This window comes from Schistocerca gregaria, chromosome 2 (genome assembly GCF_023897955.1).
Source record: "Schistocerca gregaria isolate iqSchGreg1 chromosome 2, iqSchGreg1.2, whole genome shotgun sequence".
Taxonomy (NCBI): domain Eukaryota; kingdom Metazoa; phylum Arthropoda; class Insecta; order Orthoptera; family Acrididae; genus Schistocerca; species Schistocerca gregaria.
The window spans coordinates 540,031,659-540,046,056 of NC_064921.1; the positions used below are offsets into that span (position 1 = coordinate 540,031,659).

Here is a 14,398-nt window from a genome sequence, read left to right on the forward strand (position 1 = left end):
AAAGAAATTCTGTTTGTATGCAAAGGCCGCTAGTGGCACCAAAGTTAGTGTCCCGTCTCTAAAAAATGATACAGGAACTGAAATTGAGGATAACAAAGCAAAAGCTGAAACACTGGACTCCGTTTTCACATGTTCCTTTACAAAGGAACACCCAGGAACTGTTCCCGATTTAGTCCTTGTAGCACTGAAAAGATGAATGAAGTAAGTATTGGTGTCAGCGGTGTTCAGAAACAGTGGAAGTCATTAAAACTGAACAAAGTTCCAGGCCCCAGTGAAATCCCTGTCAGATTCTATACTGGATTTGCAATTTAGATAGCTGCTCTTCTAACTATTAACTATCATACATCCCTTGAACAAAAAGCTGTACTCAGTTTTTTTTTTTTTAAGAAAGGTAGTAGACATGATCCACATTCCAATATGCTTGAGATCGATTGTTTTAGAATATTCTGAGCTCAAACATAATGAGATATATTGAACAGAATGTCCTCCTAACTATCAACCAGCACTGCTTTCAAAAATATCAACCATGTAAAACCCAACTCGCACCTATTCTGATGACCTGCTGAAAACTTTGGATCAATGAAACTAGGTAGATGAAGGATTTCTTGATGTTCGAAGAGCATTTGATTCAGTACCATATCTATGCTTACTGTTAAAAGTATGATCAATGGGGTATCAGGTGAAATTTGTGACTGGACAGAGAACTTTTTGGTAGGGAGTATGCAACATGTTGCAGAAGCAACAAAAAAAGTAAGCCAAACCTAAAAGATTGCAAAATCTCCAAGATTAGTGATCTTTTATAGAAGCTAAAAATTTAGTGCAGACTTCAATGCAAGATGCTTATAATAGGTTCCACGATGAAACATTGTCTCAAAACCTGGTAGAAAACTCAATGAGATTCTCATTGTATGTACAGTATGCTAGTGGCAAAATAAAATCAATGCCTTCTCTGCATGATAGCAATAAAAAATGCTCTCCACAACAGTGCTACGAAAGCAGAGTTACTAGACACAGCCTTCCGAAATTTGTTCACCACAGAAGAGGAAGTAAATATTCCAGAATTTGAATCAAGAACAGCTGTCAAAACGAGTAGTTTAGAAGAAGATATCCTCGGAGTAGTGCAGCAACTTCAATAGTCCACACTTCCAGTCCACACTGCATATCAATTAGGTTCCTTTCAGAGGATGCTGATGCAATAGTTCCATACTTAACAACCACATAAAACCGCTCCCTCAACAAAAGATCTGTACCCAAAGACTGCGCTGTTGCACAGGTCACACCAACATTCAAGAAAGGTAGTAGGCGTAATGCTCTAAATTACAGGCCCGTATCACTAATGTCAATATGCAGCAAGATTTTGAAACATATACTGTGTTCAAACATTGCAAATTACCTTGAAGAGAATGGTCTATTGACACACAGTCAAAACAGATTTAGGAAAACATCGTTTTTGCGAAAGAACTAGCTCTTTATACACGCAAAGGGTAGAGTACTATTCAGAAACGATTTCAAATTGATTCCATATTTCTAGATTTCCAGAAGGCTTCTGACACTGTTCTACGCAAGCAGCTTGGAGTGAAATTTTGTGCTTATGGAATACCACCTCACTTATGTAACTGGACTTGTGATTTCCTGTCAGAAGGGTCACAGTTCACAATAAATGATGGAAAGTCATTGAGTAAAACATAAGTGATTTCTGGTGTCCCCCAAGGCCCTCTGCAAAACAATTTAGAAAATATATGTGTATGATGCAAAAATTGGTAATTGATCTTAAATAATGAGAAGTGCGAGGTCATCCACAAGAGTGCTAAGAGGAATCCATTAAACTTCGGTTACAGGATAAATCAACCAAATCTAAAGGCCATAAATTGAACTAAATACCTCGGAATTACAGTTACACAAAACTTAAAAGCAAATCAAAGACTGAGTCATTCAATGTCAAATCAACACACCTATTTTACCTCACCCTCTTAGATTTTGCTGAAAGCTGGTACACTTATAGTGGGCACTGAGACTAAGAAAAATACCAAATTTCGTTTTCTATCTCAAACCATTCCTGAAATATGGCTATGTAAACTTTTCAAAAACCAGCCAAAAATGTGTGAACGGACTTTTTTAAAACTGTCCTAGGAGCTGCCCTAATTGAGCTAGAGAACTTGGAAAGGTGTCATTTTGCATGTTCTTTCCAGTGATATACAAAAACATCTAATTAATAACCTTTCCAAAAGGGTAATTAATATTTTGATTTAATTTTTTTTTACAAAAAGCACATAATCGAAAATTTTCAAAATATTTCCATAACTACTTCATACTGTTGTAAATCACATGGCAAAATATAAATCTGGGATGATGATGGGTTTATTGTTAAAAAAAAATATTCTGGGCTCTTGTTTTCCACTAACAGCCCTAGTTTTTGACCAAATTGACCTTTAACAAACATGAATTTCTTTAAAATATACTGAAAGGTAAGTAAAAAAAGTATTAGAAATATCAAAACATCACCTTATTAAACCAAAACCAATCAGCATATTTTATAATTAAGTTGATTGCTTATTTTAATTTCATACGACTTCACTAACAGTATATTAAACCGATATAACGAAAACAAAATATTGAGCATTTAACTACAAACTGAAATAAAGTATTGATAAGTACAAGTATTTAAATAATAGTTCTGGTCCATGATGTTTGAAATGGAACTATTAAACAAATTAAATACCTAATGCTTGTTTTTGAGTAACAGGTATCTGTACATAGCTAAATTTAACAGAATAGGTACAACCACTAATTTTGAAACAACTTTCTATAAAATATGCATTAACACTAATCTGAGACAAAAATTAAGTTTCGAGTTGAAAGCAGTTTCCCAATAAATTGCTAGGAACTTCACGTATTACATTTTAATAAAGCCGACTGGGTTTGGTTTACATCACTTTCATTAAGAATGTATGTTCTCCCTGCCGGAGTAAATGGATTCACTTTTGTGACAACATCCACAACTGACACCCACAGGACATCTGTATGTGTAGGATAAGAGAATGACTTAGTTGGTCCACATGGATGAAGAAGAGTTAATTTCACTTCATCAAATTCTTCGGTTCCCCCCCCCCCCCCCCCCCCCCCCAAAATGTACCCAAGCCACCAGTTTCTGCCATATACAGTGGTGACATAGCCTGATACATCTTGTAACTTCAGTTTGTCGGATGATGTAGTTACTTCCCTCTCCCAACTCTGCATATCACCTGAGAAGTATTTGACTTTTAATTTTGATGTAGTGTTGGGAATAAAAGTGTGAAATTGCTGTGTTCCTTTGATTGTCAGTGCCTCTTTTGAAATTTATTTGTTAGATATGAAATTAGCTTCTTTTGAAAGTTGTAAACGGCAGTTGTATTGTGCTCCAGGCAATCAGAAACAATGACACAGCTCATATGTTCAATTTTGTCTTCCTGTTTGTAATATATAAAAAAAGGATTAATGGTAATCTGTTGTCTTGTCCGGTGGAAACTCTGAGCTACATCCTGTAGAACTATACTATAGTTTTCTGAAATCACATGACAACAAATTCAGATTCCATAAGGTTTTCTCTTGTGGAGTTAAGGAATGTTCGTTGTTGCTTGGCAATGAAGTCATTCCGAATCAAAGTCGACATCTTACTACAAAATAAATCTATTAATTCTTCAGAAGTTTTCTGAACAATTTCCAGATTACATAGGTCAACTGACATCCACTGTTGAAACTGAACTTGTTCATTTAAGTTTTCATGAAAAGAGTCTTTTAAAACTTTACGTATGACAGTTTCTCCTGGGCAGTATTCACAGTTTCCCATGTTGCAATCAACTGATGATGGGTTGCAAAGCATTTTTGCAATGCACTGCTTATAATTGTTTAAGATGCTGTTTGTTACTGTATTTAGTTTGGCATTTTCTATCATTAATGTTATGTTTTGGTGAGTTGTGCACACGCAGACAGTGTGTGTGCGCCACTCCGGCCAACTAATACACAATGTTTTGGTCTCAACTCAGCAAATTTAGAGAAACCTATTTTTATGTTAGGAAACTTGTCTTTAAAATGCTCATAAGCTTCTTTAAGGTTACACAAAATAAGTGTTTTTTTTTATTTTTGTTTTATTTCCACTTGTTTCTGTAATTGTCACACATTGCCCTGCTAACTTCATCATTTTCATAAAATGAATGTACTATTTTGACAGTTTCTGTAGGTAAACACTTCCCTGGTTTTGGGTTTGGACCTTCCACGAATCCTTATTCTTTCAAAAACTTTTTGGACTGCTGAACAATGTAATTAGGAGCATTAAAGTCTCTCATTATTTTCCTGACACTCCACTTTTCAGGTAAACTTGTAAGGATCATTAGTTTTTTTTGCTCTACTCATAGAATTTTTAAAGTTTTGTTTAAGATTTTCAAGAACGGATTCATCAGTATCAGAGTCTGACAAAGAAGTTTCAGGAGTAACAAAAAGTTTACGTGTCACTGATGAGATTTTCTTCATGTCTTATTTGGTGTAATGCCAAGATGTTAGTTTTCTCTTGTCAATTGGGGACTCACCTAGTTCTTGAAGTGTTGTGTTAAATGTTTTAACAACTACTGAAGTTGGAGTGAAGTCAGGGTCTTGGTCTCTGATGATTACCTCCGATCCAGAAGATTCTTCTTCCACATTTTCATCACTGATGGGCTCTGGTGTATTTTTCAATTTGGTTACATTTTTCCTACATTTATCACAAATCTTGGTATTTGAGGAAATAATTTGGGCATCCATGTTGTGACATTTCTCAGTTTTTTTCTGTCTCTAATAAAATGATTTGACTTCTTCAATGAATTACAACACTGCACTCTTACAGCACTGCGCTTTTTACTTGGTTCCATATTTATACAAAAACCACTTATAAACTGTCCTTCAATGTATAGATTTACTTGGAAATGAACTATTAAATATAATAGATACAGACTGGTGAACACAAAGGTAACAATTGATTTGCACTAAAACCACAGTGCACAATGATGCTGTAGGCACACAAAGCCTTAGAAGGTAACAATGCAGACTACATAATCTCAACAATGGCTCCAGTCTCTGAATTACTGTACAGACATCAAGCCCTATGTATATGGTCCTCTACTAACGTACTACCTTAAAGGTCAATTTGGTCAAACTAGGGCCGTTAGTGAAAAAAAAAAAAAAAGAATCCAGAATAATTTTTTTAACAATGAACCCATCCCACATTTATATTTTGCCATGTGATTTACAACAGTATGAAGCAGTTACGGAAATATGAACATTTTCAATTATGTACTTTTTGTAAAAAAATTAAATCAAAATATTAATTACCATTTTGAAAAATGTTATTAGACATTATGTTTTTTGTCTATCACTGGAAAAAGCATGAAAAATGCTGCAAAATGACACGTTTCCCAGTTCTCTAGCTCAATTAGAGCAGCTTCTAGGCCAATTTAAAAAAAGTCCATTCACACATCTTTGGCCAGTTTTTGAAAAGTTTATATGACCATATTTCGGGAATAGTTGAGGTAAAAAATTGAAATTTGGTATTTTTCTTAGTTTCAGCACCCACTATAAGTATTCCAACTTTCAGCAAAGTCTAAGGGGGTGAGGTAAAATTTTTATTTAAAGTGTGTTGATTTGACATGGAATGAATCGACTATGTTATACCAGTAGAACACTTAGAAAATGTAACAGACCTACTAAGAAGACTGCCTACACTTCCATCCTCCGTCCTCTTTTGGAATACTGCTGCGCTGTCTGGAATCCTTACCAGATAGGATTCACAGAGTACACTGAGCAAGTTCAAAGAAGAGCAGCATGTTTTGTATTATCACAAAATATGGGGACAGAGTGCCATTGGCATGATACAGGATTTGGGGTGGAAATCACTGAAACAAATGTTTTTCGCTTTGGTGGACTCTTCTCACAAAATTTCAACCACCAACTTTCTCCTCCAAATGTGGAAATATTTTGTTGACGCCAACCTGCACAGAGAGAAACGATCATCACAGTAAACTAAGGAAAATCAGAGATCACTCGCGAAGGTATAGGTGTTCGTTTTTTCTGCGTGCTGTCCAAGATTGGAATAATAGAGAGTTATTGTAAAGGTGGTTCAATGAATCCTCTGACCGGCACTTAAGTGTGACTTGCAGAGTATCCTTGTGGATGTAGATCTTGGATGGTGAGTCACTGCCAGATGTAGAAGTAACTTCGGGTGTGTCCTAGGGAAGTGTGCTGGGACCCTTGCTGTTCAGGTTGTATATTAATGACCCTGCAGGCACTATTAATAATAAAATCAGGCTTTTTGCAGATGATGCAGATATCTATAATGAAGTACTATCTGAAAGAAGCTGCATAAATATTCAGACAGATACTAATAAGATTTCAAAGTGGTGGAGATACTGGCAACTCACTCTGAATGTTTAGAAATGTGAAACTGTAGATTCACAAAATGAAGAAACATACTTTCCTAGGACTATAATATCAACGAGTCACTGTTGGAATCGGCCAACTCTTACAAATACCTGGGTATAACACTTTGCACAGATGTGAAATGGGTTAATTACATAGGTTCAGTCGTGGGTGAAGCAGGTTTATTGGCAGAATGCTGGGGAAGTGCAATCAGTCTACAAAGAAGACTGCTTACAATCATTCGTGTGACCCGTTCTAGAATATTGCTCAAGTGTGTGAGATCCATACCAAATGGGACTAACAGGGGATGCTGAACATATACAGTGAAGGGCAGCACAAATGGACACAGGTTTGTTTAATCTGTAGGAGACTGTCATAGAGATACTGAAGGAACTGAACTGGAAGTCTCTCGACAATAAGAAGTAAACTATCCCAAGAATGTATAGTAACAAAGTTTCAAAAATAGGTTTTAAATGATTACTCTTACTACAACCCCCCATGTATAGCTCACAAAGGGAGTGTGAGGATACGGTTAGAATAATTACTGCACACAAGGAGGAATTCAAAGGATCATTCTACATGCAGTCCATACGCGAATAGAAAAAGAAGAAACCCTAATAATCGGTACAAAGGGATGTACCCTCTGCCATGCGTCTCATAGTGGCTTGCAGAATATAGATATAGATCATTACAGAAATGTTTGCTTTCTGGATTCAGTTATCTTGATGGCTTGCAAATGAATATAAACACATGCCTCAGCATCAATCTTTCTTTTTTGTGCCATGAACTTCAAAATACTAGGATAATGCAAAACTTTTATTTATGTTTTATTTTATGCACAAGGCCTTATAGAAATATGAAATAATTTGAATGCTTTATATTGTAACTCATCACCTGGACATGCCTGGAGAGATGCTTAGAATGAAAACATGCTAAGTGGGCAACAGGTCTGAGGATCCTGCTGGCCAAAGTAGTTGACACACACCTTGGAGAGCATTTTGGTGGTACAATATACATGTAGAAGTGCACTGGGTTGTTGGAGAAGCACATCGCCTTGTTGGTGCATGAACGATAGCAACAAATGGATCTGAGCACTATGGGACTTAACATCTGAGGTCATTAGTTCCCTAGAACTTAGAACTAATTAAACCTAACTAACCTAAGGACATCACACACATCCATGCCCGAGGCAGGATTCGAACCTGCGACCGCAGCGGTTGCGCGGTTCCAGACTAAAGCGCCTACAACCGCTGGGCCACACTGGCCAGCGAATGATAGCACAACAGGCTGAATGATTATTGGGTGTACCAGCATTAAATGTTCCCTCTACATTCACCAGAGGAGAACAACCATTGCAAGATATAGCTCCCTACACCATGATGCTGTGTGTTCGCCCTGTGTGCCTATGTCGTATACACTCCAGAGTTGATGCTTACCCCCACAAAACCATATACACGTATGACCATTATTGGCATCAAGGTATAGGTGACTCATCTCCAAAGAAAAAATGTCTCCACTCATCCATTCGGAGAAAACAAGTGCCTACCGTGACAACACTGGAAGTGGGCTGCATGATGTTGGGGAATGGGAGGAAGCCACACAAGATTGTAGCCCAGCTTGACAAGTGGTTCTCGCTGATATTCCTGGACCAACAGTCACTAATTTGTTGTGAAGTCACAGTGCAGTCCAAAACGATGCTTTGCAAGAGACAACAGTCTTCGCATATATCTGTGTATCGCCTCTGCCTGGACCCAGGCTGACAAGCATGTGAATCCACTGGCAACAACATTGATGCACTGAGGAGACCTTTCACTTGTAGCACAATTCTGCAGTATGACCACCCAGTCTCCCAAAGGCCCACTATAAACTCTCCTCAAATTCCATCAATTGCACAAACAATTCACATCCATGCTGTTGTCCCATGATTACAATGTTGCAGGCACAGACAGAACTCCATATCCCATGGCAAACTGACTGCCACTGGCTCTGAAAGTTGCTGTCAAGTTGTGAAGTTTGCAACACTGCATGGCTGATAACACAGTTCCTTGTTTGTTTGCAGTGCTGCAAGTTTCATCACTGCACTAACTGCCGTCTTTTAGTGTCCCGTGTAAGTATGGAACACCTTAGTCACTTGAGTCACAGTGTTCCGTGTAGGTTTCTCAATTTTAGTTGTTTATAAAAAATGTGCACATTAAATATGAAGTGAACATAGGAAATTATTAACACTTTCAGAAAAAGGTTAATATTTATCAATAGGAGAATTAAATACGGAGAAAACAATGACACTGGCTAATCTAGACCTAGTGGGATGTCACAGGTCAATTATTTACCATAATCTTCATTCCACATCCATATTCACTGGCTTACCTGACTTGCAATCAAAATGTTGGGTCAAGAGCAATGTTTGATCATTGGCTTTGGCCACTCACGTAAAGATTAAGAGCTACTGCCATGTAACTTTCGGTGCACATATTTATAGTTTTGTTCTTAATTGGCAAAGCCCAAGAACGTGGGCAAACGAAAAACCGAAACAGATTGATCTGTAGCTTGGACTGAGAACAGATTTGCAGACTGATCTGTACCTTAGACCTTTTGAAAAAACTGCCATTAACATTACATCATACTCGCCATATTGTTTACAGTGTTTATTGTATGCTTCCTCTGTCACCAATCAAAGTGGAGGACTTGTGTCTAACATTTCTCAACGCCAAAAATGTCAACTTTTGGTATTAGTTAATAGCGTGATAATATTCCAACGCATTGACATCATTAAAATGGTCTGGAGGAACAACATATGGTTGACGTTCCTAACAAGCCATTAGCGAAATAAAATATGATAATTTCCTAGATCTACAGGATACAAAAGGGTTCCGAGCTGGGAATGATTTCTGTCATTAATGGTTTCAAATCCATAACAGACTTAAAAATATCAGACCACAATGAGAAAATACAGTTTCAATCAGGCTAATGAGTATAACTATGCAATGCATTATAAGCATATAAACAAGACAGGACTACCCAACCTATGCCTTGGACTACACTGCATCTCAATATGTTATGAGAAGCTTTAAAATTATATATATTCCCTTCAATGGATCACATCTCTATTTGAGCTATGTTCCAGTAAACAACATAATCTAAGCAATCACCAAAAGAAAAACTACATACCATAAACTAAACACAGCCAACATACGCACAGAAACTTCCAAACAAAAGCATTTATATTGCCGTCTACACAATGTATGACATCACTCTTCAAAAATATACCAATTGCTCACGTACTGAAGACGATCAGTTCTTCGCTAGGGTAAATCCGTTTATTATTCAGAAAAGTTTAGATGCAATTGCTGGTCCTGTGAAATCCTGCTTTCATTTACGGAGTGGCACTTTGCTTTCGGAGACCACTTTTGATTCTCAAGCATGACAACTTCTTGCTGCTTCACTTCTCCACGATTACCCTGTTTGCATCGATGCCGGTAGAACTTTGAATTCTTCCCGTGGTGTAATTTATACCAGGCGACTTGACGATCTAACAGAGGCCGAAATACAATCTTACCTCTCTGAACTGGGTATCATTGCTGTCCATCATGTAATGAAAAATTTAGATTCCTCCTTAGTGCTCACCTGCACTCTCTTTCTCACCTTTGGTAGAGTTGTGCTTCCATCCAAGATCATAGCAGGCTATGATATTGTCACTGTCTGGCCATACATTCTGTACCCGACGCACTGCTAATGGTGTCATTGTTTCAGCCACACGAGAATGTCTTGTCGACATCCCACCAAATGTGATTGTCCACCACCTCCTCCCTGCTGTATCAACTGCAATGGCAACCATGCCGCCGCCTCTCAGGTGTGTCCTGTGTATCTTGATGAGCGGATTGTTAAAGAGATCCAGGTAAAGGAAAAGGTGCCTTATCCAGTCCCTCACAAGTTACTGGCTAGTTGCAAACCCTGCGTTCTCCCGTCTGGTACCTATAGTTCTGTTCTTGTTACCCCTCGCTCCATGAAGGACATGGCCACGGAGACATGTGACGTCCAACTCAACTCTGAGTTTGTGAAATCACCCAGTGTTAAGGTATCATCGCCATCCCCCCGCCCAGCTGTGCAGCAAGCCGTCAAACTCTCGCCTCAAGGGGTGAAACCACCAGCTACATAACCTTTAAGCCAGAATGGACAGAAGGAGCACTTATGTGAAGACTTCCTCCGTCCCTCCAGCCAAACAACACACTAGACAAAAAGTATACTGTATTAAAGACGTGGCTTTTAAAAAAAATATTTTTGCTGCTAACGTTTCTCTTTGTTCAGTCAAATGCAAGTACACAAATAATCACAGGAATCAGCCTTTCACGGGAGAAGTAGAATAGGTGAAGTGTGGACAGTGATGTGCAAGCAAAGTAGCCCAGCATGAAATACTTGTAGCCTACGTCACTGTGAGTTTTGAGAAAAAAACTGAACATTTTAAAACATATATTATGCAATTACACTCATATTTACATGTTACTGCGCAGCTTGATATTTGTATTACCATTGCATGTCCAAGGTCAAGTAAATATAGTAAGGGTTAGGTTATGCCTCCTCCCCTGCATATTTTGTATTTGATGTAGGCCTCTATCACAATGGTAAACAAAACGTAATGAAATGCCTGTCAGAAATTTGTTTAGCATCTAATGCAGCTTTTCTGAATTTAGCTTGCAGAGTACATTCAATATGGTGTGAACGGAGGAATCTGTGACCTGTTACAACAAATTTATCTCACGTTCACATAGGTTATCTTCGCCAACTCATAACCAAACTGTCATCTTGCAATCCCACCTAGAACTCGATGATGATGATGATGAGTCCCATACTTTTTTACAAAGTGTAGGGGAGCGATGCGAGAGACCCGCGCCACCTTACAGGGCAAGGTCTTAGTGGACGTGGTTTGCCACTGCCTTCCTCCAAGCATAATGGGGATGATTGATGATGATGATGATGATGATGAAGACGACAACAACGACAACAACAACAACACACAGTCATCTCGAGAGCTAGAACTTGAGCTACACTTAACAGCTGACTTAGCACATTTGAGGGCCGGGTGGGGGTGATGGTGGTGTAAAAAGGGCAAAATGTGTCCCAATTACACTTTCGGCATGAATATTGCATTTACAGTCTCACACATGTGCTTACACTATTCCACTAACGGTAATATAAACAAAATACTGGTTTAAAAAATTTACACATGAACTCAGTAACATTTGACATTCTTGACCAGTCCTTCATTAATTCAGATTCAGGAACTCTAAACCCTTAAAACATGTTTATGTTAAAAAAGCAAAAGTTATTTAAAAAGATAAATTCCAAGTCGTTTTCCACTATACTAAAACTTACAACGCAGGCCTACTTGGCACTTACTCCATATGCAAACAAAAAGTTAAACCCCTATAGCTCTGATCTCATGCTCACTATCCAGTTCTTGGCAATATATCCCCACTCCCCTGGAGTGGGAATACGTCTGTCCAAAGGGCACATCACGATGAATACAGTGGAATACAAATTTAATGTCAGCTCGTATAAAATTCCACAGTGGTTATGCAAAACCTGCCTGCAATGGGCACATATCAATGTGCATCTCCAAACTGACTACCTATTATCAGCTACTGTCATTTACGAAAAGAACAATCCTGTCAACAAACAGGCATAACCGAAGCAAGCAAAAACAAAACATGTCACTTCAGTATGTTAAGGGGCGAAATTCAAACATTCAAGTTTACAAATCGTCTAGACAACCGCATTTCTTCACTAGAGAGATATTGTTTCATTCAAATTAAATCTCACCGGAAAGTACCCATATCAAGGCATCAACAATCATTTTCAATTTTCACTGGGAATACTATGACTAACGTAAATTTTACTGCAAACAGCTCAAGACAGTTACTAGGTCCAACGGAACTGAGAAATAATGACCACGACGTGTTTCAGAAATACATATCATTCTCAACAATGTCGCTTTCTAATGTCAAAAAACACAAGAAAGTGTCAACAAACCTTTATGTTTTCCACTGAGATGAAAAATCAATTCTTGAAGCAAAGAAGTAAATGTTTCACTGTTGACATCTGAGCACCAGTCTTTAGCTAACGATAACACATTATCTTCATATTCTTTATGCGACATACTGATAGTTCGCGTGCCCTCCCGCCCTTCATTACAGTTGACACTGTCTAACGCACGAGAGCAGATCCACCTAGCGGTAGCTACTGAAGCTAATTCATAGTAACATCTTTAACGTTGCTGATCTGTAATACCTTAGGCAGTGATGGGGGAAAGTGCATGTGGCCAGTGAAAGATTTACACGGAAGATATTTCTTATTGTCAGACCAACTGGCATGACAGTGAGCCACTAGAGTGTACCTACAGACCAGATGACTGCCCGATATGGGAGTAGGAAGTTGCATGTGCATTTTCGTTGCATGTGTAAAAACGTCTTTATTACTTATGACTACATTCAAAAGTTGCCCGTAATGGAGATTTATCGCGGAGCACTTTTTAATATCTTTGGAATTTCATCTGTTTGTAAGCTATTTAATTTGCTTCGCGGTAGTATCAGAAAGCAAATTCAGCTTCATTGCCTGTAATGCTTAATAACCATTTTATTCCAATAACCAACTATGTACGTTACAAGAATATGCGTACAAATCGTTGAGAGATGTATGCATACTGACATTTTTGCTACAGAAACAAGCTCAGTTGGCCATTGTTGATTTACTGTCTTGAAAGTATCTTATCAGTGGAGTAAACTTTTCACTATAAATGAAGAGTCCTTAACAATGACGCTATGAACGCCCGAAGATCCATATAGTAAGTATACTAAAATCCACAACACTGCAGCAAATGCGTAACTCCGACAATTTTGTTTTAGACAGGAGTAGTTTATTACGTACATAACAACGAAATTAAAATTTAACGTTCTTTAATAGAGATAGATGGGGCAGCTATTTCTTAGAAGTTATTTTTGTTCAAGCCCACTTCAGATACCAGGACATTCTTTGTACAAAGTCATTGGATGATTCCAATAAATGAAAATAGCTTGAACGATTCCATGTATTTTATTTACCAAAAGACTTTTTTCAAAGAAACAAACTATTCTTACTTTTAGACGTATGTGATGTACAAGCGATATTTTCGTAGATCTCTATCTGCATTTACCTCGATTAAACAAAGGAACGTGTTGTTTTCGTGGCTATTTTAATATTCTCGTCTGTAGTCTTCAATCTGTGAAGTTTGTGTAACACGATTTTCGATCATGTACTGAACTACCCAAATTCACAATTATCCTTGGGATATTATATTTTTTTGTATGTTCTAGGGACCATAGGAATCGTAAATGGCATCGTGTTTATGTTTATTATTATTTTGTGCACTGCATTAAGTATTTACAGTTATTTTTCATATGTTTGTGTAGACAGTCTCATATGTGTGTGTGAATATAATGTGTGTAACCATAAAACAAGTGAAAAAAGAAAAAAAAGATAGAAATATAAAAATAATTAATAGAGAAAAATTTGAAAAATTAAATAAGCAAAACAAAAAGCTGCGAGTATGTGATATTGATATGGTGATGACCCTTGTGTGCTCTGAGGACACAGTAGCCTATACTGGATAGGTCAAACCATACCAGACAGGTGACTACAGAGGAGCCAGACTAAAGGCCAATTCACACTGGCTGTCAAGATGCTGTGAAGTCATGGCACTCTCACATCAGGCTGTATTCACACTGTCCATCACATCAAGTCAATTCAGGTCATGTGACCTCAGCTCGCACAGCTTTCCTCAACGGTTTTCTCGTGGGATTTTCTGTCTTCACAAGGTGATTCTCAACCATTTTTATGCAGAAAGTGCACATACACAGTGCATAAACTTGTAGTCCACATTTAAATGAAAATAACATTTATCAGACTCATATGGTTTTTAGAGTATGGGTATTGATTTTATATT

The 14,398-nt window shown here is 37.8% G+C and overlaps 2 protein-coding genes across 17 annotated transcripts in view; one reads left to right on the forward strand and one right to left on the reverse strand.

Annotated features, from left to right (window-relative positions):
• The window catches only part of LOC126331098 (gamma-tubulin complex component 3-like), a 271,857-nt gene extending 258,957 nt beyond the window's left edge, over positions 1-12,900 (reverse strand). For 3 of the 14 annotated variants that reach the window (XR_007563253.1, XM_049996451.1, XM_049996442.1), the window contains exon 1: positions 12,451-12,646. Coding sequence is in view for 12 of the 14 variants with exons in the window: in XM_049996451.1 (XP_049852408.1) it covers positions 12,451-12,577 (127 nt within the window). In the remaining 2 variants the exon portion in view is untranslated. The other 11 variants (XM_049996450.1, XM_049996449.1, XR_007563254.1 and 8 more) reach the window with 10 other exon arrangements.
• Positions 12,901-12,951: 51 nt separating this feature from the next.
• Positions 12,952-14,398, forward strand: part of LOC126331251 (KAT8 regulatory NSL complex subunit 2-like) — a 181,607-nt gene continuing 180,160 nt past the window's right edge. For 2 of the 3 annotated variants that reach the window (XM_049996457.1, XM_049996458.1), the window contains exons 1-2: positions 12,952-13,034; positions 13,139-13,261. The gene's annotated coding sequence lies outside the window, so the exon portion shown is untranslated. Of the gene's footprint in view, positions 13,262-14,398 lie in introns of all 3 variants that reach the window. The other variant, XM_049996456.1, reaches the window with a different exon arrangement.